Source organism: Notamacropus eugenii, chromosome 3 (genome assembly GCF_028372415.1).
Source record: "Notamacropus eugenii isolate mMacEug1 chromosome 3, mMacEug1.pri_v2, whole genome shotgun sequence".
Classification (NCBI taxonomy): Eukaryota; Metazoa; Chordata; class Mammalia; order Diprotodontia; family Macropodidae; genus Notamacropus; species Notamacropus eugenii.
Genome location: NC_092874.1, coordinates 138,891,744 through 138,919,243, shown reverse-complemented (window position 1 = coordinate 138,919,243; position 27,500 = coordinate 138,891,744). Strand labels below are relative to the sequence as shown.

Below are 27,500 nucleotides of genomic sequence, written 5' to 3'. Positions count from 1 at the left end.
GATACGTCATAAAACCATTTTATCAGTTACCTTCCATATTATTAAATTAATATGGTATGCTATGATTAAGATTATAGGTTGTGTTTACCGTATTTTTCCAAACTACACACTGTTTCCAAGCTAAACTTATTGTTTGAAACCTGCTTCTCCTTCATCCTCCTTTTATGGTCTGCACAGGACTAGTAGAGTGATAAAGACCTAAGACAGGGTTAGAGTATGACTGATTGATGGCCAATCAGGCCTTTTTCTGGAATACAATAATGCCTGCCATACTAGTTACGAATAGAAGATATTTTAATGAAACATCATCCTCCAAACCTTTATTGACTATTAAGTAAGGATAGTTATAAATGTTTTCCTTATTATATAAGGCAGCTGAACAGAACAGTTTTATATTTCTGTATGAAAGTATGCTAATTTCAGTGTTCTAGAAATAGTTAATTCATTATGTTGTCATTTAATTAACTATGGTAATTTATTATGTTAATTCATGGTGATCTAGAAATTAACCATTAATTACTCCCTGATTGCATCAAATTGGTAATTGTGTTATGTATTTACTTTTTTACATTTTTATATAAATGCAAAACTGTTATTGTTCTTGGAAGTGAACCACCTCCTCCCCATATGTTTGAAAATAGTTACAGAGAAACTTCAAATTTAATAGCCTTACCTTTGTCAGCTCAGTGTCATCTAACCTATTACATTACTTCAGTTCCTGTGCTGTGTTGTTGCCTTATCAAAGGTAGAGGCAGACAACTATAAATGAATTTGAACTGTGTCAGTTCAGGCTATTTCTCTGATATAGACCAATCTACTCCTGATTACTAGAGTGAGACTTCAAAACTCATTTTGTACTTTCACCTGAGGATTGCGACCTTCAAGTATAAAAATCTTGCATGATAGCTTACGGGAAAATCAGAGGTGCCTATTTTCAAATTTGACTAAAAAAGGAATCATTTCTTTTCAGAAGTCCAACATTAGTGAAAAACATACCTACCAGTTTAGGCTATGGAGCAGCTCTTAATGCAAGTTTGCAGGTAATGGTTTTTTTAAATGTACTTTTTTCTAAATGGTTACCTTGAAAGTATCATTTGTTGTACTAAACTTTTTCTTGCATCTGTAGCTTGAAGGATAACTAGTTATTTTTAGATTTGTCAGTAGTTGGGTTTATCATCCAAGTAAGTTGCATCACCTAGTACTGCATGGAGCACTAGTTCTAATTCATGCTACTTTTGATGTGAAGAAGCAAGAAGGACACCCTGTGGCAAAATCTGGAATACTCATTTTTCCTGCAAATGTTAGATTGATAGAAGCTTTTGCAAATGCATGTGAATCTGCATTAATATTTATCCAAGCCGTCATAAATGATTTCACATCATGGTGTTGGGGAACATGGTGCTTGTGGCAAAAACTTTAAAGTTTAATTATAATATATAATTTTTATGCAGAAAAGGCAAATGTCAGGATTTCTTTATTTTGAGTTAAGTTCTGGTCATTTTTTGAAAAGGAGAACAACTGCTTATGTTACCTTAGAGCATTTCACTAAGTGGAAGGGCAAAACATATCATTCTGTTGAAAGATAAAATGTAATTAATCAAGTTTGCAGTATAAAGCAGTGTTTATATTTCTTAATATACTAATACCCTTAGCCCATGTGCCACATCAATTGTTTCCCAGATATATACTCTATAATTTGAGACATTTAAAGGGGTGTGTGTGTGTGTGTGTGTGTGTGTGTGTGTGTGTGTGTTTGAAAAAGTTACATTTTGTGTCTCTTTTACTTCCCTAGGCTGCTCTGGCAGAGAGTAGTTTACCTTTGCTTAGTAACCCAGGACTGATAAATAACGCATCCAGTGGTTTACTGCAGGCAGTCCACGAAGACCTCAATGGTTCGTTGGATCACATTGACAGTAATGGAAACAGCAGTCCAGGCTGCTCTCCCCAGCCTCACATGTAAGTTTGGTTAACAGAGTTCCTCTGGGGAAGAACCCAGACTAATTTCTTACTGTTCAGAGGAGTGTTAAGCAAGTAAAGTTCTAATTACACCATGCTTAGTATGATAAATGTGTTAAAATTAACTATTAGATTCTCATATGCTTTATACTTACTGTATATATACAGCCTTCCTGAATTCTGCCCCTCTGAATTTTGCTGTTGACCTCTGTACAAAGCCTTTTACATCTTATCTAAGATGTGTCTAGATCTTACGGGTCATTATCACAGCTTGGTTTTGTGTGGTTCAATAAGAGCATTCATGTTGGAGTATTTTGCAATTTTTAGTATGATTACAGGTCTCTAGACCATTTATGAACTGTAGTTGAGATAGTATCCATTTTTATAAACCGTAAAATGCAAAGTTTAACTGTTAGCCACAGTTTACATAGAAGCTAGTAAAGTGTAACTTTTTGCCTGTCTTATAAATCAGTGTAATTACATATTCAACTTTAATTACTGGTGCGTCTGTATTGGCAAGGTTTATATGTTATATTTTATGCAAGACTACGATTCCTATTAATATTTAGCAGCTAACTATATCATTAATTACTCTAAAATCTTTCCCCTACCATCTTTTTAATGGAGCTGAGAGAGTGAAAATATTAAAAATTGATGTATTGTGGATTTCAGAAATGTGTATAAAGCTTTAAGAATGCTCAGACTTAGTCAATCGTGTCAAATATATCAATTTCTTGTTTACTGAATAGCAAAAACACCCAACTTTTGGTAATTTATATTTTAAAAATAGAATTTAAATGGTAAAGTGGCTCATATGGAATTAAGTTCCATTAAGAACAATTTGTACTTTATTTATAGCTTCTTAGAGTTAATCACAACACTCTTATACTTTCACATTCATCTTTATTTCCTTCTTCCCCATCCTTCAATTTAAATATATGTATAAAAAGTGAAGGGTCTGAAAGTGGTCTTTGTATGAGTCTACTTCCTTTGGACCTTTAAAGGAACATTATTTTTGTTGACTTTCTTGCATTTCATTCTCCATGACCCATTATGTCTTTAAGATCATGTACATAATTGCTTTATAGCACTTTTACTCGATCACCTTTGCAAAAAATGGGCTGTGAACATTAATGTGTTTTATCAGGTTCCAAACCATTACTTTTTTAAAATGGAAAAATTTGTCTTTTGGAAGTGTCTTTAGATGATTTAAATAATACAAAAGAAGTAATAAAACTTGAAGTAGAAAGAACATGAATATATGCTCTTGAGAGCAGCAGTACCCTAAAACAAGTAAAGTGAGCAATCAGACAAAAGTTTTTATATCCTGTGCTTTATCCTATCAGCCATGCAGTGGGTAGCTTGAGGCCTTTTACTTTTAGCAGATCTCCTGAGTATGCTAATGCTCTCTCCTTGTATAAAATGCCAAGACAATAAAACTTTAAAGAGCAAACAAGAGTTAGATCCCGTGTTGTTTTTTAAGTAATTCTATAGAAATGAGTGACATTCACAATAAAGGCTATTGACGTAACTCAGTGTGGAGGTGTTTATATAATAGGTAGCATTTCTCATTCATTATCTATAGAGCACTTATAGAATAATTTTTGAAGTAACTGCATACATAGCTGACCAGTGCTAAGAAAACTAATCTGCATAGTTATAGTTTTAAAAACTAATGATTCAAATCATTTATTAAACTTATTTTAGTACCAAAAATGCTAACTCTGCTAAATTATGTCATTTTTAGATTTCAGTATTATTTTCATTAAGAAATTACTGATTCAGAATTTTTATTTGACCATTAGTTTGATTAGTTTTATTGTGACTATCACTGCAAAGAAGTAAATTCTTATAAAATCATGTTTTTGGAACATAAGAATATATTTAATGCCAAGTGGTATCAGCTCTTAATTAATTTAGTGAATGGTACATCCAGGAGCAGGTTTGGTATAGAGGAGAGAGAGCTGCCTTTCACGTCACAAAGACCTGGTTTCAAGGCTAGTTTCTGATACATGTTAACTTATGTGACCCTGGGCAAGCCATATAACCACTCAGTGTGCCAATTTTTTGAGAGTAAAAGTTACAGAACCATTGCCTGTCTTCACTGGTAGAAAGACTTTTGTCACTAAGAGTTCTCCACCATGATACTCACAGATTGAGACATCTTTTCCCTTTTCATTCCCTAGCCCCCATGTAGACTACGGTGTTGGAATATCTTCTACTAATTTAAATCAGGGCACACGAAATGTGAGAGTGAGAGTTAGAGAGAGAGAGAGAGAGAGAGAGAGAGAGAGAGAGATACATAGATACAGATAGATACATAGATACATAGATATAGGCAGACAGACAGATCTTCCCCAATCGCTATTCTTACCTGTCCCACCTCCACCATGGGGCAAATTCAATAAAATCTTCAACTAGCCTAGCAGAAAGAACTACAAGGAAAGCTATTTTAAATGACCTATCTTAAGTTTTTCTAAGTGACTTTCAAAATTAATTTTATACAGGGTGTTTTATAGCTATAACAAGTATAAAGGTATACAACCTATACCTATGATGGCATCAATTGTCAACCCACAAAAAATCCAGTCATTCTTTAGACTTCATCCTGCTACTACTATGAAGATTTTGGATATTCTAAATAACATGATGTATTAAGCGACTTTTATTACATTAATATTAGTATTTACATCCTTAAAGATATTTAACAGATGTTTCTAGTTAAACTTCTCAATTCCTTTTTGCTTGTATGCAGCTAAAAGAATTCTAGAACTATGGAAAATTGGGGCAGACTTTCCCCTTAAGTACTTTTGCACCCATAAAACTGGGCTACGTTTAAGTTCAAGTAAGGGTTGTAAAATGCAGTCTAATAGAACTGTGAATATTATGTAAATATTTAACATAAATAATATTTTAAATTTTAAAATAAATATATCATTTTTCACATGATGCTAGTGTAGTTTTTTATATATATATATCAAATTGTCATTTCCCAAGGTACAGGTCAAGATTAGAAGGTTGTTAGAGGAAAGAATGAGTGCTTAAAGCAAAAAAATACCAAGGATACTTCAGCTGCTCTCTGTAATTCCACAAGCTTCAAGAGTCCATGACTTATGATTGAAGTATGGTAGAAAAACCCCCACAATTCTGCTTTGATACTTACTACCAATGTGACTTTGGGAAAGTCACTTATCCCCTTTGGGCCATCGTCTTCCTCATCATAGCAACTTGAGGTAGATCTGAGAGCTCTTTCCAACTTCAGATCTATAGTCCAATGAACCCAATATAATTTAAATGTTAGTCAATTTGTCTCACATGATCAAGTATATATTTTTTTTTATTTTGACCATCAGTGAATTTAGATGAATCCTCATCTTTAGGAAATCTGTTACCATGAAAAACTTAACACAGTTGGTCTTTAAGAGAAATTTTAACTAGATGAGAGAACACAGTCATAATAGCTCAGTAGCAGCAATATTATATAGACAGAGCAAGCTTGATCCTCTATGTGACTGATTCTTTTCTTGATTAATGGAGCTACTAATCTAGATGATCTCATCTTCTAAGATTGTCTGTTTCATCTCATATATACTTCATAAAGGATGGCAAGATGGTCAAGATGCAAGAGACTTCCTCTGGACCTTCTGAGATTCCATGGGTACCACTGGAGCAGAAAGGCTATCCATCTGTTATTTGTTACTCTTCTGCATTACAGACTAGATGCAGTATTAAAAATATCAGAAAAAGATGTGGCTCTGTAACTTTGCTATCATATAAGTACAGACCCATGTTATTACTTGAATGACTCATTAATTTCAACTGAGTGGGAAGGTAGATCTAAATTAGTGGAAATTAACATTTATTGGATGTTTTAGAAGAAATGTTTTATTAGTTTTGTGTCCCCACAGGGCCTTGTGTAAATTATTTTAAAAATATATTTCTAAATAGAATTTCAATTGGGACTACTTTAAGAAATAAGCAAGTCTCATTTACTTTTAAATGTTAACAGTTCTTAGAGTTAATCATTAGCTATATCCATTGTCATGCACTATGATGAAGTACTTTAAAAACTCTTCTCATAAGTAATATTAACATGCCCCTTACAATCTTGTTTACACTTGCAATAATTTTTAGCAAAACTTTTATATAGTGATAGTATAAAATAAAAATTCTTCTTTAAAAGATAAAAGATTTTTTCAGTTATTATTAATTACATTGCATAAATGGATCACCCTTCCACACCTTAGTAGAAACACATTATGAATTGTTCCAGGTAAGAAAGTGATGTCATATCCTGCACCAATCTGCTAATGATGAGTCAAATCATCATCAGTTGTGAATTATAAATAAAAATAAATAGAGGTCTACTATAGGTTCAAAATATTTAAGATGCCTAACTCATCAGAAGAAAATAAATATTTAAGTACATTTAGATTAAAGAAACAAAGGAAGAGCTTTTTAAATTTTGGTCTTATCAATTCTCAAATGATGACATTATATGTATGTAGGAGAGGAGAATCATTGTTGCCACTGGTAGTGAAATTAAGTTACCAGAATTTGGAAGGGATGATAGGAAATGTTTAAGGAAACATGTTTGAGTATTCAAATGGTGGGGGAACCATTCATTATACAAACCCATTGGCTGGGGCCAGAGGAGAAGGGGAAGAGAGGGAGATCATCCATGCTCTTTAAACTGGTGCCCAATGCTTTTCTAATTCTACCCTCTTATCCATCCTCATGTCTTGCTATTACCTCATGCAAACCACCTGTTCCCAACTGGTTCAATCCTCTCTCCTCAAACATGCCCTTCACATTTCCATATGGGAAATTCATCTTGGCGAGAATGTTCTCCTTCCTTTTCACTCACCTAAAACCCTTCCTTCAGACCCCCTTTAGTCTTGCATGTGACCTTACCCTTTCCACTCACAGAATATATTCACTTCTGGGCAATAGATATGGTAGAAACATAAAGAAAGCTATTAATGTGATGCTAAGTTTTAACAAGGAACTAAAAGAACCAAAATGTTGGTTCTTTTTATTAAATAATTATAATTACATTACTTAAATACATTAATTAATCAATACATTACTTAAATTATATTTAGCCTGTTGAGAAGAGGCATGACTTTGGTGGGTTTAGAGTGCTAGATCTTTGTGTTAGGAAAAGGTTGCCTCCTTTCTATCTCTGGTCTCTAAAACTAGCTGTGTAAGGGCAGGCAAATTACCTAATCTCTCTGAGTCAACACTGTAAGACAAGCTGAAGTATCTTACAGAAAATCACAGGTCCTTGAGGTATTTAGCTCCTTAAATAAAAGTAGAAGTTAAATGGTTTTTAAAAGTGCTTTTCAAACTTTTTAAATATGTAGACACTTTGGTGAAACAGAAATCCTCCCACAGACTATACATTTTACCTACCTATTCCCACCTGCCATTTGGGAGTGGGGGATGGGAACCTCATAAAAATCGAATGGAAATCGTTTTATGGTATCTGAAGAACCAACAAGTAATAACAAATTTTCAGTTGTCCTACCTTTGGAAATGAAGGGTAGGAAAAACAGCAGTAGAGTTCAGTTAGTTACTTTGTAATCCCTCTCTCTCTTCAGTACATCTATTATATGTCATATGGATACTATCAAATAAGTCTATTATTTCTTCATTTTCCTTTTCTGTCTTAAGCATTACATTATGGCCAGCGTCCTTCTGCCCATAAAGACAGAGGAGACACTCCCTATGACTGTGTAAACTTGAGTCAGAGTGGATTGTGACATGATGTTCTTTCTAGTTTCTTCCAAATTTTTGATAATCCTATGTGTTGAGTAAGTACTAAAATAGTGTTAGTTACCCATTTGGCTGAGTTTCCCAGCACTTTCAAGAGTACAAATAAAAAGTTATTTAGGTTAATTCATTTTGACATAAAAATATTTCTAGAATAGTACCTTAAAAAAAAAAAAGCCAGATGCCATCTATATTTAGGATGAAAAACTTAGAAGTTGCTATCTTCTCTCATACCTTAAGACTGTACTGTGCAAAGAAACCTATTAAATTAATAAATGAAACTAAGAACTGGCCTTATGAAAAACCAACAAAATGGATAAACCTTTAGTTAATTGATTTAAAAAAAAAGAAAACCAAATTATCAGTATCAAAAATGAAAAGGATGAATTCACCACCAATGAAGAGGAAATTAAAGCAATTATTAGGAGCTATTTTACCCAACTGCATGCCAATAAATCTGACAATCTAAGTGAAATAGATGAATATTTACAAAAATATAAATTGTCCACATTAACAGAGGAGGAAATAAAATACTTAACCCTAATTTAGGAAAAGAAATTGAGTGAGCCATCAGTGAACATCCTAAAAAAAAATCTCCAGAAACGGATGAATTTACAGGTATATTCTTTCAAACATTTAAAGAACAATTAATTCTAATATTGTACAAACTAAGTGAAAGAAATAACTGAAGTCCTACCAAATTTATTTTAGGACACAAATATGGTGCTGACACCTAACAAGGGAGAGCCAAAACAGAGAAAGAAAATTATAAATCAATTTCCCTAATGAATATTGACGGGAAATTTTAAATAAAATGTTAGCAAAGAGATTATAGGAATATATGATGAAAGTAATACACTGTGACCAGGAATGTAGGAAAACAAAACTAAAAGAAAAAATATGATTTATCTGAATAGATGCAGAAAAAACTTCTGACAAAATGCAGCACCCCGTTCATTTTAAAAACACTAGAGATCATAGAAATAAATGGCATTTTTCTTAAAATCATAAGTGGTATCTATCTAAAACCATCAGCAAGCATTGTATGTAATGGAGATAAGCTAAAAGCTTTCCCAGTAAGATCAGAGATGAAACAAGGATGCCCATAATGTCACCACTATTATTCAGTATTGTAGTGGAAATGTTAGCAATAGAGAAGAAAAAGAAATTGAAGGAATTAGACTAGGCAATGAGGAAACAAACCTAGCAATCACTTTTTGCAGATGATTGATGGTATACTTAGAGAGTCCCAGAGATTCAACTAAAAAAACTAGTTGAAATAATTAACAACTTTGGCAGAGTTACAGGATACAAAATAAACCCACATAAACCATAAGCATTTCTATGTATTACCAACAAAGCCCATCAGCGACAAATAGAGAAAATCTATTTAAAATAACTGTAGATCATATAAAATATTTGGGAGTCTACCTGCCAAGACAATACCAGGAACTATATGAAAATAATTGCAAAACACTGTTCATGCAAATAAAGGCAGATATAAATAACTGGAAAAATATCAATTGTTCATGGGTAGGGCCTAGCTAATATAATAAAAATGACAATTCTACCTAAATTAATTTACTTATTTAGTGCCATACCAATCAAACTACCAAAACATTATAGAGCTAGAAAAAATAATAATGAAATTTGTCTAAGAGAACAAAAGGCCAAGAATATTCAGAGAATTAATGGGAAAAAAATACAAAGGTAGGATAGCCATACCAGATCAAAACTGTATTATAAAATGTGGCAATCATCACTATTTGGTACTGGCTAAGAAATAGAGTGGTGGTTCAGTGGAATAGATTAGGTCCACGAGACACAGTAGTTGATGACTACAGTAATCTACTATTTGATAAACCCAAAGACTCCAACTTTTGGAATAAGAACAAACTATATGACATAAACTGCTGGGAAAACTGGAAAATAGTATGGCAGAAACTAGGCATAGATCAACACCTCACACCATATACCAAGATAAAGTCAAAATGCGTACATGATTTATATATAAAGGGTGATATAACCAAATCAGGAGAGCAAGGAATAGTTTACCTGTCAGATCGATGGTGAAGGGAAAAATTTAAGAGATAGAGAACATTATGAAATGCCAAATGAGTAATTTTGAGTACATTAAATTTTAAAATGTTGCTGAAAGAAAGCCAACGCAACTAAGATTAGAAACGAAGCAGAAAACTTGGAAACAATTTTTACAGCCAGTGTTTCTGATAAAGGTCTCATTTCTAAAATACATAGAGAACTGAGTCAAAATTATAAGAATACAAGTCATTCTGCAGTTGACAAATGGTCAAAGAATATAAACAGGCAGTTTTCAGATGAAGAAATTAAAGCTATCTACAGTCATGAAAAAATGTGTGTGTCCTTCATTATCGAAGAAGACCATGCCATCAGAGAAATAATGACATGACTTGCACTTGACTTTGTTTTTGAGTGAGGGAGGGCTGTGCAGGTCACCAGCCTCACTTCTCCTCCAGAGTCATCTGAATCCAGTAACCAGATATTCATCAAGATGACTGGAGATGATCCAGGATGAGGCAATTGGGGTTAAATGACTTGCCCAAGGTCACACAGCTAGTGAATGTCAAGTGTCTGAGGTGAGATTTGAACTCAAGTCCTCCTGACTCCTGCATTGGTGCTCTATTCACTGCACCACCTAGCTGCCCCTCATGAAAAAATACACCATTGTTTAAAGAAATACAAATTAATAAAACTATGAGGTACCAACTACCTATCAGATAGACTAATGTGACAGAAAAGGAAAATGATAAAATTTTAGAAATGTTAAAATTGGAACATTAATGCATTGTTGGTGGAGTTGGGAATTGACCCAATCATTCTGAAGAGTGATTTGGAACTCTGCCCAAAGGGCTACAAAACTATGCATACCTTTTGATTCAACAATAGCACTACTCATTCTGTATCCCAAAGAGATCATAAAAAAAGGGAAAAGGATCCCTATATGAAAATATTTATAGCAGCTCTTTTCGTGGTGGCAAAGAATTAGAAATTGAGCAGATTCCCTTTAGTTGGGCAATGGCTGAACAAGTTGTAGTACATATACGTAATGGAATGTTATTATTCTGTAAGAAATGAAGAGCAGGCAAATTTCAGAAAAATCCTGGAAAGATTTACATGAACTGATGCTGAGTGAAGTGAGCAAAAGCAGAACATTGTACACAGTAATAACACTGTGAGATGATCAACTATGAGACTTAGCTCTTCTTAGCAATACAATGACCTAAAACAATTCCAATAGACTCATAATGGAGAATACTATCCACATCCAGAGAAAGAACTATGGAGTCAGAATGCAGATCAAACCATACTATTTTTTTTCCTTTCTCATTTTTCCCTTTTGTTCTGATTCATCTTTCACAGCATGACTAATGTGGAAATATGTTTAACATGATTGTACATGCATAAACTGTATGAGATTGCTTGCCATCTTGGGAAGGGGTAAAGGGAGGAAGAGAAAAAACTTAGAATTCAGAATCTTATAAAAATGAATGTTGAAAACTTTAAAAAAAGACTGAACTGTGATTGATGGTATACATATACTAAAAAATGAGCAACTGTCTAAAATTCTAAGCTGAACTCCAGTCCATTTTCAGCTACTGCTTTCTTTCTAAACAAAGAGAAAAGCTTGGTCCTGTCCTGTCCATAAACCTTAAGTCTACTGCACTCTGAAATTGGGACTGCTTTAGAGTGATTATCAATAGTAACTGTTGCTGTTTCCCACCCAGCCTGATGTCTTTGTTTTCTTGACCTCATTGAAGGGACCATGCCCTGGCTACTTCTTAAAAAGGCCTATTCAATGAATGGGTATTGCCTCACCCTAAGTGAGTACCTGCAAAGACCTTGGCCTAAAGGGCCCAGGGTCTCCCAGTGCATTCTGGGTCATCTCCAGTCATCCTGATGAATATCTGGTCACTGGGTTCAGATGGCTCTGGAGGAGAAGTGAGGCTGGTGACCTGCACAGCCCTCCCTCACTCAAATCAAAGTCAAGTTCAAGTCATGTCATCATTTCTCTGATGGCATGGTCTTCTTCGGCAACAAAGAATGAACACAAGCAGTTGTTCATACTTTACTAGACGAGACCATTCTTTTTTAAATTAAGGAGTTACTTATGTGTCAGTGCATAATTATAGGTTGTGTCTTTGTATCATTCTATCTAGTTCTCCCATCTGTCCTTACAACTTTCTGTTGTTTAATCATTCATTATTACTTGGGCAAGATGATTATTATTTTCCTCATAATATGAGAGGTTTGAAGTTTGAAAGTTATTGATTTTCCTTATAGAATCTGAGTATACATATTGTGCTTATAAAAGAAACTTACACTGTTTTCACTTTAGGATGCTGATACTTTGTTTGGTCCACAGTCACAGTGCAAGGCAGGAAGAAGTATCAGTTGGTTCACAGAGAAGGGAAGATTTTATGGGGCAAGTGGGCTTTTAAAGGTCGTTTCAGGTTGATCCAAAAATACAATTGTTTTAGGTTGATACGAAATGCCTGAGAGAAGAGCTAATTGTGACTCAAATTAAGGGAGAACTTCCTAAAAATTTAATGTGCACAAATTACTTTTATTTGGGAACACTTCAAATATTGTAAAATATAGCCAGTGTGTGTTCCCTAAGTCTTTTTCTTTTTCAAGCTAAAACAGTTGTAGTTCCTTGAAACAATCCTCATACTTTTATTTTCAGTTCCCTCATCATCCAGGTCACACTCTTGTGAATACACTCCAGTTTGTTAATACCATTCCTAAAAAGTGATACCCAGAAATAAATTAAATATTCTAGACATTATCTGTCACAGAGTATATAGAGAGAACATTACCTACTCTTTTACTGAACTAAATTTGTGTTAAGGTTTCCAAAAGTCATATCACATTGGAGACATTGATTTTATACTAAACAACAAATACCAAGCCAGGTCTTTCTTATAGTGAATTGCTTTTAAGTCACACACCAACCTCTACTTTCACCCCCTCCCCATCCCTAAATGTGTGGAAAAATTAAGAATAGTATGTTTACAGATCTAGAGCTAGAAGAGGCAGAGAGTTCAATTCCCTAATTTTACAGATAGGGAACTTAAAGTCCAGAGAGGTCATATGAGAAACCTAAAATCATAAGGGTAGCATATTACACGGTGAAGATTTGATTGAAGATCATCTGATGCCAAGTAGCAGCTGCTAGCATGATAGATAGAGCACTGGGAGTGGAGTCAAAAAGACTCTGCCTCAGTTTCCTCCTCTGTAAAATAGAGATAATAATAGATCCTACTTAGCACAGTGCCTGACACATAACAGTCACTTGTTGTTCAGTTGCTTCATTCATGTCCATTTCTTTTTGACCCCATTTGGGGTTTTCTTGGCAAAGATGCTGAAACGGCTTACCATTTCCTTCTCCAGCTCATTTTACAGATGAGAAAACAGGCATGTATGGTTAAGTGACTTGCTCAGGATGACATAACTGTTAAGTGTCTGAGTTTGAGCACAGGTCTTTCTTCCTTACTCCAGGCCCAGCACTCTTTTCACTAAACCACCTCAAGGCACTGACTAAATTATTATTACCTTCCATCCTTCCTTACAAGTCCAGCACTCTTTCTCCTACATTGCATTATTGTCATGCTTTTCGTTCTACTTTAAAATGTAAATAGATGTTTGCATGTATATATAGAGTTCCTAACGTTGATAGGTGATATAGTATATAAAGCCCTTTGAGATCTTAGATCTCTGTGGAAGAAAACATTTGAAATTAAAGTCATTCCGTGTTCCCCAGGAAAGCAATTGAAAATAACAATTTGAAAAAGTAAAATGTTCCATCTACTTGTTTACATATCAGCTGAACTTTTATTGTTTTGTTGTTGACTGGAATCATTGTGTTGTGAGATGAAGCTATGAACACTGAGACATGTACCTTCCCAGCTCCTATTTCCATGTGTTAAGCAGTTTCCTATGATTTCTCTGACCATGCCAAGATCCCAGGGCCTTTTTTTTAAATATCATATTAATTTCATGTCATGAAACTTCATCATTTTGCTACTTTTGTACTTAACTTTGTGACCAGCTGCTCTTTTTTCTTGTTCTCTCTCTCCCTCTCCCCCTAACTCCCCAGACTATTCCAGTCCATGTATATATCACTAAAAATTCATTCTGGTTCTTTTTATCAAAAAGACCCTCCCAAAGGTATAGTGCCTTCAGCTAAAAAATATGTTGTCTCCCTATAATGTGACAGTTGTAAAAGTTTGTGGAATCCCATAAATTTTGGAAGGATTTTTATGAGCTATACAGTTGATTTCTGACATCTGACCCCACAGTTTTGGTGAACACTCTACAAAACTCTACCTTAGCTGGTAGCACTGTAGTCTACTGCCTTTGTTATACCTTTCACAATGATGGTGATATGGTTTTTTAGCCTGTCATGTTTGGCTGGAAGTAAAATGGTCAATCACAGACCCAATTCCACTACTGATCAGCATAGAACCTTTAATCTATTCTATTTCTGACCTGGACCAGTTCACTTCTCTTTAGACAGCCAGCCTGATACCCTTATGTCCCAAGAGTTTCACCATATTATAGGTGGTGGACTTAAAGCAGACACCCAATATATTTTTAGATCAAAACTCCCAAACTTAGATGATCCTACCAGCTTTAGCCTCTCTGAGAGCCAGGATGAAAGGGGTGTACTACCAAACACAGCCCTCTGTTACATCTTGAAAAATATATATTAGTCATCTACTTAAACTCTGCACTATGTTTAAGCATTCTAGATAATACACTTTTTAAAAATTTTGAGTTCTAAATGGTCCCTACATTACTAAAGGACTTTTTATTATTACTATAGATCCAAAAACAAAGTCAAAATTACAGAAGTAGCAGGTATTTTGATATAGTTATGGAGGACTGATTGATAATCTGTAATCATTTATGTTTACACAGCATTTCAAGGCTTGTACAAATTTTTTGTCACAATAGTTCTATATGTTGAAATATTGTGTCATCCCAATTTTACATATGAGGAAAGTTAGATTTGAGGGCCTAAATGCTTTGCCTGGGATCATGTAACTAAAGTACCAGATCAAGAATTTAACCCCAAGTCTCTCCCAGCTCAACATTTAGAACTCTTTTTACCATACTATGCTACCTCTCAGTATAATTCTGGAGTTTAAAACACTGGCACTTATCCAATTATTGTAATTAAATTCTTTGTCAAATGCTTTCCTGAGAATTTACTATTATTGCCATTCTTATCACATCCTTTATTTAACACATGCTTATGTAAATACAGTAATGTAGAGAGGCAACATGGAAAAGTAGACAGAGAACTAGCTTTGGAGTCAGAAATATGTGTTAAAGTTCAGCAGCTAAGACCTACATACTAGCCATCTGACCCCAGGTACCTAATTCACCTTGTTGGTGCCTCAGGCAAGTCTAGATTACAGAACACAAAACAGTTGCAGATTTGCATTAGGAAAGAGGAATTCCCTACACTGATTTCAGACCAAAATGCAACTTAATCAGTCCTTGTATCTTAATTACATCTATATAATGCTTTTGTAAGTTTACAGAATGCTTTCCTCATGAAAAAAACTATTATGGAGACAGTGAAAGTATTATTACCATTATAAAAATGAAAAAAGGTGTGTCAAAAGTTTAAATGATTGAGCCATAAATACAGGATCAGAATTATTAAAGCTGGGACTCAAACCAGGGTGCCTGGGCAACTAGGTAGTGTGGTGGGTAGAGTTGGTCTTGACGTCGTGAAGACCTGAGTTTTAATTGTCTTAGACACTTGTTAGCTGTGGGACCCTGGGCAGGTCATGTAGGCTTCTTTCAGTAAAATGGGGATAATAAAAGCACCTTCCTTCACAAGATTGTTGGGATAATGAAATGAGTTAATTGCAATGTGCCTTGAAGTGTTTTATAAATGCTAGTGATCATCATTACTGCTATACCACAGTGATATAGATTTTTAAGTTCTTAATATTTGAATATATTGCCTTCTACCAAAATATCCTAATAAGGAACATCTGCTTCTTTAGGGACTGATAAATGAGTAAGATCCATGTGAACCACCAGAACAGAGCCTAAGAAATGCCTCGTTCTCTTAGAAATAAATATGGCAAATCTAAGACAGCCAAAGACGTTGGTCATAAAATTATTCCATTTTCAAGAAGCTTGTTTTTGGAACAGTGAAATAAGTATGCCTGATGTTAAGTAGAAAGTCAGACGGTACATCTTTGACTGAATTGATGCTAAAGAATAATATTTTACTGTGATATCTGTCTTTTCTTATTTACACAAAGCCTCAAAATATACTTCTCATGAATTATTTGGACTACCTATTTTAGATTTTTTTTAAAAGAGTAAAAAGAGAATTTTGTTATCTACAGAGAATCTGATTCTCTCTAAAACTTTCAGTTTGATGTGATGCTATCTTCAGATTTGTTTAAAATAGCTAAATGGCACCTAGGTGTTCGCCCTGTTACCTTCTTTAATAAACTCACCAAGAAAGGCAAAGAGGGAAGCATAGAATATTAATTTTTTAAAATTTCCTTAAGAAAACATCCTATTTTAATAGTTACAAAACAAACATACTTTAACTAATTCATTGTTCCATGTTACAATTAGAATTTCATGTTCCATTTAGCACCTCATTGAATTCTAAATCCAGTCTTATATTGTGTAACTGACAATATTGAGACTCATGCTTTATAAGTTAACAAGATGTAATTCAGAAACCTATGATACCTTATCAGTTTTCTTATTTGCACCAATGTGCAGCACGTTCATTAGACTCATGCCTACAAGGAAGTTACTACATATGAGAGTTTCGGTGAATCACATACAGCTATAGTCTCATGATGATTATCACTTTGTGAATTAAAATTCCACAGTAAAACTAGAAGACTTATCAAATAAACTTCTGGTGGGTTTTGTTTCCCACTGAAAGAATGTGACTATCTCAATTCAGTTCCCATTGATTCTCTAACTTTAGAATATGTTACTTAAATTTGAATGAATTTCAAACTTATTCCGAATATTGATGAATTCCTTCTATGTCATAATGACAATCCACAAAACTGTGACTTATTAATCATATGCCTACATACTGATCCACTGCAATGGAGCTGTTGCACTGACTTCACATGGAACCCTAACTTTGGACAGGTCCAGTTAGGCATAGATTTAAAAACATATCATTAAAATTAGTATCATACTGTTGGGAGTAGATATTTTATTTTCAAGTTAAATAGCAATATACTGAATATTGTTATCTATAATTACATAGTAAATGGCAGTGGTATTTAAAGTAGAATAAGCTCTATACAATATTCAGAATAACAACTATGGATGTGTTTTTCCTTACTTGGTTCAGAAGGACAGCCATCCTTCTACATCTCTAAAGAGCTTCCTGTCATACCCTGTAGAGGAAGGATGAGAAATATTTTCCATTGGACTTTTCAAAACTATTGGGGAAAAAAAAGTTATTTGTGCACCTGTTCACACCCAAAGCAAAACTATAAAAAACCCCTAAATCATAGAATTCCTCATTCAAATTTTATTATAAATAAATGGGTGGAAAAACCATCTTTAAAGTCTAGAAGTAAAAACAAATTTAGTTAATAAATTAGCTATTAATTTTTATTTTCAGGATTCATGTATATTGTATTTTATCAAGATCACCGATTTAGAACTGTAAGTGACTTCAGAGGGCAACTGGTCCAACCTCCTTCATTAAAAAAGAGACAAGAACTGGCCTAAGGTCATATTGGTAGTTAGTAGGTATTGGAGAGGTCCAGGAGGGTATATTTAAACCCAGGTCCTCCTCTGACTCCAATGTCAGTGTTCTTTCCACTGTACCACACTGCAATTTTTAAAATAATAGAATTTTTAAATTTTCTGTTCAGAAAATAGGAACTATTTAGGTAAAAGAAATTATGATCAGACAGAAGAAAATTATTAAAATAGGATAAATTATTTTAAAAAGATATTTAATCACTATGACTTTGCTTCTTATATTTAATATGACAAAATGTTTCCTTATGAAATCATTTTCATATTTTATATTTTAAAAGCTTTAAAGTTCACTCACTTTTATTGTTATGTTCACAACTTTAAAAAAGCAGGAACAAAAAATACCTCTTTTTTAGAGAAATCCTAGCTGTTATTTATACTGGCATCATATTGAAATAACAATATAGATAAATAAGTCTAAATATAGCTATATCTGTATAAAAATAGAAAATATATATAAACATATGTACAAAAAATAAAAATTAAGATGGCAATATCAGCATCTATACTTCATTGAGTTATGTATGTATCAGGAATAGTAATTTTCCTTTTAAACTTTACTTTTTGAGATAAAATGTACTTTTTCATTTGTTCGCTGCTACTTCAATATCATGTGATATCCACTCTACAGAATGTTTTCAAAAATAGTTACCCTTTAAAAGTGTGATATTCATGAAACTGAAGAGTACTGATTTAAGCACTTTGCAGAACTACTATGGAAAATAAGGATTTCCCCAGGAATTTACATAACTTTTGACCACAGAAAAAGAGATTTAGAGAAGTTTATCTACAGTTAAATTTTATATATTAAAAACCATTACCACTTAACATTAAAGAAATATATGAAATGATTTATTATTATTGAATTGTAAATTAAGAATTTGAGCAGGAAGGTATAGTGGAAAGGTAACTAGACTTAACTAACATAACACTACTAGGTACTGGAAGAAGTAACTAAGGTTAGATAGGAGAAAGTGTTAGAACTAATGGAGTTTGCTGGCTCTTAAAGGAATGTGCACTTAGCACCAGCCCACATCTGGTGCTTAATAATTGATTACTGACTAACTGACTCACAGTATCATACAAGTGTAGTTAGGGAGTTAAGAGGAGAACTTAGCATTGCATTCCATTAAATTCCATCATTTACTGGCTAAGTGACTTTCCATAAGTTGCCCAACCTTTCTGTTCCTTAGTGACAAAATAAAAATAAAAAATTACACACCTGCTAAATGCTTCACAGATTTGTGGTGATAAAATGAAATAAAAGATGTAAAAGTATTGTGTATAACTTTGATGCTGTATTAAAAAATAAATATGAACAACCCCAAGAATTTGGCTGAGTCAGATGATGTCCATTCTAATTCTGAGATATCATGGCTACATAAATTACAAGCATTTTCTATCAGTAGTTTATCTAGCATAATCCATATAAATGAAACAATACTAGAAAGAATAATTATGTTTGAATAGAAAATGTATTTTGTATAGATGCAGTATAATTTCTTTAGAGTAAAAAATACCAAAGATTCAAAATATTACTGAATGGTTACATGCATATATATTTTTACTAAAATGATACTTATGCAATATCAATGATGTATTATTCCACTTAATATCATTTTCCTTATTAAAATGCAAAAGTCTAGAACTATGAAGATTTCACTTTCCTCAAAGATGTTTCTGAGGTTTTGGTTTTTTTTAGTTCTTTTTAGAGGAATATCACTGTTTGGAAATAGTGATAGGACTAATTCATCAAATATGCAGAGAGAGTACTTTTAAAAATTCCTAAAATACTAAGGGGAAACCCTTAGCTGTATGGAATAGTGGATAGAAAGCAGGCCTCAAAGCATGCAAGATTAAAGATCAAGTTTTGTCTGTTACACATCCTGGCTGAGGACCAGTCACCTAACATCTCAGTGTACTGGGCTATTCTCTAAGAAGATAAATTGCAGAGAATGTGTCAACCTGCATGGATAGAGGGAGTTCCTTCACTTGGGAACCCTATACGCAAATTAAATCACAAGATCTAGTTCCTTATCCCTCTTCCATCTGGATAGAAGTTGTAAAGGAAACTTTTTTTTAATTAAGTAGAAAGCATGAAGACATTTACACACCACTTATGCAATAGATCTACGCTGAGTAGAATTTAGCGACATAAGATGAACAATGTTGAAGGGTCTGAAAACTTTCTTTTTACAGTCATTTCTATTGATATCTTAATTATTTTACTAACTCTACCCACTTTATTATAACAAAGATCCTTTCCTTAAATAGTCATTGTATACAGTTTTTAAAGCAATTGTACTTGAGACTATCTAGATATCTGGGAATGTAAAAATGCTATGATATTCCATATTTGGACTTTGTATCAGTTAAAAACATATTAAAATCCTCCATATATTAGACCTTAAGTCATAAGATACTCTCATCCTAAAGAAAATGGAAACATTAGTAAGACTTTTTACTTAATCTTGAGAAAGGAGAAAATGAAGATTTGCATTCCTCCAGGGAATCTACTGTGTGACCATAATCTAAAAAGATAAACTTTCACATTATAATTTTCCTCTTTTGCTTTAGGGTGTGAACAAACATTAGCATTTCCTTCAGCCTTTCATTGGTGCCTAAGGTCCTTAAAAATCTCACAACAAAGAGGCAATTCATTTCTTTAGCTGGGGAATCCATTCTATTAATGTAACCCACCTCATTGTCTGTTTAGGGTATATGTACCCCATTGACATACCTAGACTGTCAAACAGACTATATAAATGAATAGTTTATTTTCCAACTCTTCTTCCCTCTGACTTAAGCTATGTGTAAGCTAAGGGAAAGTTGTAGGATCATAAATTTAGAGCAAAAGGAACCTCAGAGGTCATCTCTTATCTATCATCTCATGGAGTTTTCTAGTTTGAAATAATGATTATAATTCATCAGGTTGCAAATTAACTTTTAAAAATCAGAAGACTTTTTTAAAAATTTCACTCAAAATATTATAGCTGATTTTACCAGTTTAAAAATAAAAACAAAAAAAAATGGTCATAGTAGACATATTTAATTGTTCAGTACTACGCCTTCAAAGTACTGCTTTATGGACAAAAGAGAAACTCAGATCTTCAAATTTCCTGTTCCACTCCTTAACAAAACATAGGGATAGATCAAGCAACCAAGTCTACCTTATAGCTAAGTCAGTGATAAATGCACACACACACACACACACACACACACACACACATATTTTTCACAAAGATCCCCCTCTGTGATTAATTTTTCCCCAAGTTTTATGGAAAAATAATTTGTTTCCAAAAAAAATCTGTCAGTTTCCTTCTTGCAGCAGGGACCATAAAACCACGAACTTCTTAAGTCAGGCAGTCCGGTCAACTTCCAAGTCTCTCTACGTGCACCACTGCTCACTCTGGACTGTTAGGTTTTGTTTCACTCTTCATTAGATAGGGATTTGTAGAGCACTAAAAAGCACCTTGGGGCACAGGGATAGGAGGGAATGCAAATAAAAATAAGAAATAATCCCTACCCTCAAGGAAGTGGTCATCTAGTGAAGGTGATGACACATATACATAAACAAAATGCTAAAGGAATTCAGAGAAGGCAAAAATTACGTCTATTTGAAGTATCTTGAAGGATGGTTAGGAATTCAACAGGCTGTCTAAGCAGAAGGGATATGAGAAAAGACATGAAAATGTGGTCATGCCAGCTCTTTGGAAGAACTTGAACACAGGTCCTCTTGGTTCCGTATCTAGCATGAATCCCTCTATAGCACCCTATCAAGAAACAAAAACTCAAAAAACTCCTTCAGTAACATAAAACAGCATCTTATCACCATGGTAGCCAGGAATTTTTTTGAAGGTCCACCTTCAATCTTTCCATTTAATCTGTCCTGACATATCATAACTAGATCAAACAATAAACTCCTATTAAGCACCTATTATTTTCCCAGCAGACTGTCTTTTGTTTCTTTCATTGTAGGAGCTTAATAAAATGTTGATTGATTGATTGCATTAGGTATTGAGGGAATACTAATACACAGAATGAAATAATTCATATTCTCCAGGAGATTACATTCTAATGACTTTACCTTTTCCTCCTCACCAGACCTCCTACAAGCTTAAGATCTCAACTTAGTATGGTTCCCAAATCTGTTAGAATCCTGCTATTAGTGAAAAAGTATAAATTCCTGTTAGAAGTGATCTAGACCATCATGAGAAAGATATAAACACATAATTTTGGACAGAGGGGGCACACTTTAAAAGGAAGGGTAAGTCTAGAACATACCCAGACAGACACATTTTTTAACAAGATTAGTCTATATAGAGCTACTTGACTCTGAAGCTTCATTCCAACTTCTAATTACTTTCTTCAAAGCTCTGTCCAACCAAAATTTTCATAAGTCCAAAGCAACTTATAAGCCACCGTGCCTTCTATGGATTACTTAACAACTGTCTGCTGACGGATATGATAATGAGATAATGATGGTGACAATGATGAATGACTGATGGAAATAAATTTGTAGGGCAGAGGTGCTGTGAGCATTCTCAAGAAGGATTCTCCCACTGAAACATACTTCCCTTTTTGAGTGGAAAAGTTCTTATTTACTGACATCAAGAGGACACTATGAGGGCCAGCCTGGGTCTTTGACATAGAATCCTGGCATTCACAGATGTATTATTATACTAGAACAGTGTCATATTGTTCTTTAACATTTAATTTGATTGCAAGGCTATAGAATTAGAAATGTCAAATTATATTTCATTACTTGCTTTGAATGCAACACTTGTAAAATGGTCATAATAAGGCCCAATGATAAACTAAATCCAAAGAACAATTTGAATTTTTCATTCATTTAATGAAAGAAATGAAAAAATATAAAATATGATAGGCTAAATTAGTCCTTAAAATAGAAAACTTACCATTTCTAATATAGAGGATAATATAGGCAACATTAGAAAGGCACTGGAAAAAGCCAATCTATGGGAGGAAATGGGCCCTATACTTTTAATGAATTTTCACTGAGCTCTAGGTTTCATATTTTATTCTTACTAAGATTTTTTTTCTTAGTAAAATATCTAACTAGTTAAGTGCCTGTGCACCAACAAATTACACCTCTAGAATTTAATAAATTGAGCAGTGGTGAGATGAGCCAGTGCTTTTCACAAATACTTTAAATGGACTTCTTTTGAAATAAAGAAGTATTTTGTTGTTTCATGGTATATAGATTCTTAAATTGCCAGACATCTTTGGACAGGCATCATTCTGTTGTCTATCATCATTCTATTCAGAAATTCGGCATGGTACATGACTAAGTAAAATCTGCAACACATATTAAGATCCTCAAGTGAGAAGTCTGAGGTAATATTTCCTAGTGCCTACCTCAGTGAACTGTAGACATTGTGGATTTTTAGTACAATATAAGCATAGAAATTCTAAATGAACTGAATACAATTATTTAATCTATTCCCACTGCTACCACCCAAGTGCTACTCATTACCACCCTGCAACTACTGCAATGTCTTCACGAGAAGTCTTCGCACCTCTACTCTCTCAACTCTCTCATCCCACTCTTCAGTTTTCCTAGACTAATCTTCCTTATAAATTAATCTCACCATGTGAATCTAATGCTTAAAATCCTATAGTGGCTTCCTATTACTCACCAAGTAAAGTAATAACTATTTTGCCTGATATTCAAAGGTCACCACCATCTGGAAACGCACACTTTTTCTCACTTTATCTCTTTCTACACTGTGTTCCAAACAAAGGCAATCACTCTGTCCCATGAAAATGCCCTTCATTGACTCTTCATCCTCTGTACCTCTCTGCTCATACCCTTCCCTTATGTGTAGACTACCCTTCTCATCTTTCTTGAATTCCTACCCAGTCTCCCAGCCTAATTCTTACAGCCCTCTTCCAAGAAGTTTGCCTGAGTCCCCTTCAATTCAAAATGGCCTCTTCCCTCTCAGTAGAAATCTATATATGGATAATCTATAATACTTTATGCACTTGTCATACATTATAATTAAATGTGTAAAACACTCTTAAAGTGGCACTTTAAGTAAATTAGTTGCTTAAACTAACTTAGGGTAAAATAAGGAGATTATAAGCTATTTGAAAATAAACCTTGTGTGATCAAGTGAGGGAAAAGCACTAAATGTATAATTTAGAGGTACAGTTACAAGTACTGCCTCTGCTACTTACTACCTTAGGCAAGTCACTTTACTTCTCCAATCTACTGTTTCTTCATCTATAAAGGGGGTCAGAATGGATGGTCTCTAAAGTCCGTTCAAGGTCTAAATCTAGCATACAATGATCCCCTTAAATAAATTATAAGTGCCACAAGGCAGTTAGTATGTTTTCTCTAGATACTTTATCTCAGAAAGTACTGTGATCTACAAACAGTTAATAAATACTTAATAAATGTTTATCCACTTGAATATAGTCTGTGAATCTTCCATAGCATTATTGCTTCCCCAGTATGTCAAGATTTTTCTTGCCATTTCTATTTCATTGACAAGGCTTATATAGAAATAAAATACTTTAAAACTAAGGGACTAATAAACCAGTTTTTGCAAATGAACATGACTTGACTGTATGCAAATACATACATTTACATAAGTTGCTGACTTTACTTTCTGTTTATTAGACCTACAGGAGCACAGTACTTTCCCTTCTAATCGGGGGGATTTGGGGATGTCAATGGACCACTTTGGCAGTCTGATGAAGCCCATGATCCATCTATGCTGGTTTTCAAATACATAAAATACTTAAAACTACCCCAAAAAATCAATTATATTGAAATACTTATCAAAAAAAATTTTCTAAGTTCAAGTAACCCAGGTTAAGAAACCTCACTCTGTACTGATTTAATCTGAAAAGAACTGAGTTATAGTAGTCACTGATTTCCTGGAGAAATTAACATTAGTGTGTATATGTGTGTTCATCCTTTGTTGCGGAAGAAGACAAATAATGAGAAATAATCAGAGAAATAATGACATGACTTGCACTTGACTTTGTTTTGAGTAAGGGAGGGTTGTGCAGGTCACCAGCCTCACTTCTCCTCCAAAGTCATCTGAATCCAGTGACCAGATATTCATCAGGATGACTGGAGATGATCGAGGATGAGGCAATTGGGGTTAAGTAACTTGGCCAAGGTCACACACCTAGTGAGTGTCAAGTATCTGAGATGAGATCTGAACTCAGGTCCTCCTGACTCCAGCACTGGTGCTCTATCCACTGCACCACCCAGCTGCCCCAACATTAGTAGTAAACTGTTGATAAAGTAAACTCTTGATGACTTATTCATTTTATATTTACTGAATGCCTTCAATTCAGATCAACAAAGATGTACCTACTATGTACACAATGTCAGATGCTTGATAAAAAAATAAAACAGCCCCTGTCCTCAAGGTGCTTATATTCTACTAAAAACCCATAATGTCTACAACGTGCAATTCGCTGAGGTAGGCACTAGGAAAGAAGATAATATAACCATAATAATAATAAAAACAAGTTATGGGCCCCACCATCTAGGATATTACAATATAAAATAAGAACACAGTCTTTGGCCAGTAATACCAGACATTTCAAGGAACCATAGAGTCAGAGCTGGGTGAGATTTTAGAGGTAATATAATCCTGATTTATACATATGCAAAATCATATATGTGTGTGTGTGTGTGTGTGTGTATGTACATTATCAGGATAGATCTATAAATTAGAAACTATAGATATTGTTATTTTTATTTCTGCAGATAAGGAACCAGAGACGTAAATTTTTTGCCTGTGGTCACACAGTTAAGTATCAAAGTCACGATTTAAAACTAGTTCTCTCCTATATTCTTTCTGTATTTATAAACTAAGTTAGAAAGGTACAAAAAAAAAAAAAGAACATGGTTTCTTACTTACAGGAGACTGACATCCAGTTGAAGAGAAAAGAAATAGGCTGATGTAAAGCAAAGAAGAAAAGCTTTGGAATCTAAGGACATGGGTCAAATCTCACTTCTGATCCTTACTATATTATGCTAGGGGGCAAGTCATTTCACTTTTCTGGGTCTCAGAAATGTGGAGGCCAGTCTCAACATACTCTAAGGTACCTGCCTTTCCAGCTCTAAATCTTTAATACTACAATCCTATGACATGCAAATGTGATGATACTTAAGTGACAATCTGAGTATTCAAGTAATAAACAAACAATAATTACTTAAGCAACAACTCAAGCTAAAAAGTAGCTGAGAGAGAATGTGAGATAAAAAGAGTCTAGACTAGGAGCCAGAAACTGAGGCTATAGATATATAATTTTTAACTAATAACCACTTAAACCTGCCCCTTCTAAGCTCTAAAATTCAGTTGTCCTAAAAGACAAAATAATGAAGATAAAATAGTATGATAAGTTTTAAAGAGGAAATAATTGTGAGCTGGTCAATAGAGAAAGATCTGTGGAGGAACTAAATGCATTTTATTTGATGCATCAGAGAGAAGGAAAAACATTGCTCCAGAAGGGAGAAAGCTAGGTAGGTTACAAACTTTGTGCTGGAGAATAAGGGGAAGTAAAATTGCATAATGAGGTTGGGACAAATCTTGGTTATTGCCTTGTATGATTAAGAAATTTAGACCATAGGGAGCCATTAGACATAGGCCATAGGGAGTCATTAGACAATTTGAAGCAGAAAAACATCCTGTTGCTTTAGTCCCTATCAGGAATAAGAGTGGAGGACATAGGAAATGGATACATGCTGTTCACTAGTAAGTAGTAATTTGAGTCCACAAACCCATTCAGATGGCAGTAGAATACTCTGTGTCCAAATTCAATTGTTGGCTTGAATTTAATTGATCTCAACACTAGAATCTGGGAATCAACAGACCAAGTAGTAATAGAATGATCAAAGATGGAAATTCACCAGAATCAAATCACCAAGTCCAAGAATTAGCTGGAAAAGCATTATATGAATTTTGAATCATCTCTGATTCAAAAGTCAAGCTGGTTCAAAAGCCAACGGGATGCCTCAACGAGAGTAAAAAGAAAACAAGGGGAAAGTGCTTTGAAATGTGATTATTTCCCACATACACACACAAAAGACCAGCCTGAATCCATGTCATCTTATCATTTCAGGTGTTCCACTATCCCTGCCATGAACAAGTAACCAAATAAAATTATTAATGTTCATATACAAAATAAATCGCCTTGATAAATGAAGTAGTTTGAAAACTTGGTAGAAATAATACAGCTTTCTTTTTGTGGGTTCCTTACACTAACATATTCACTATGCAAATTGCTTTTTTCTACACTAGAAATGTTCAATTCAAAATAGAACCCCTAAAATCATCTTTTGTGGGTTTAGGAAAATTTTGAATTAAATAGAGAAATGGGCTGAAAATAAATCAATTCAACCGAATGTCAAAATGGCTTCATAAATTAAAGGAGTCATAATATTAAGCCGCTGAAATCTGATAAGCTGTACATTCTCAAGTAATTGTCAAAACTTAATTACTCATAGGTGATGCTGTACCAATCTTGGAATCTAGTCTTTTTACTTCTACTTATATGTAATCCATTACTATAATTTAACAATCTTTAAAATGTTTAGATTCATAGACTAGACTTGGAAATGTTAAAATTTCTACTTTAACTTATTTCACAATTACATCAAAACACCGTATTTCTAATATCATCAACAGGAACTTTCACAAGTAATCATTTTAAAAGATGTCATTTATTTATTTGAAAATGATGGGTATTTCAGGAATATTCACAGAATAAAGATTATAAAATCTTAGTTTTAACATAACGCTGTAACAACTGGTTGATTTACTCATTTCAGTAAAATAACTAGTTCAGTGAAAAAATAATCTAAGTGGTTGTATAATTGAATTGATATCTAATAGCTCCTTTTAGAGTCCTTGTGAATACATTTTAAACCTGAATCCTATTCTGAAGTAATTCATATGTAC

General features: G+C 33.8%; 1 protein-coding gene across 7 annotated transcripts in view; it reads left to right on the top strand.

Annotated features, from left to right (window-relative positions):
* Positions 1-27,500, top strand: part of FOXP2 (forkhead box P2) — a 681,601-nt gene that overhangs the window by 649,546 nt on the left and 4,555 nt on the right. For all 7 annotated transcript variants that reach the window (XM_072652988.1, XM_072652985.1, XM_072652987.1 and 4 more), the window contains 2 exons: positions 971-1,040; positions 1,793-1,956. In XM_072652988.1, the coding sequence (XP_072509089.1) occupies positions 971-1,040; positions 1,793-1,956 (234 nt within the window). The remainder of the gene's footprint in view (positions 1-970; positions 1,041-1,792; positions 1,957-27,500) is intronic.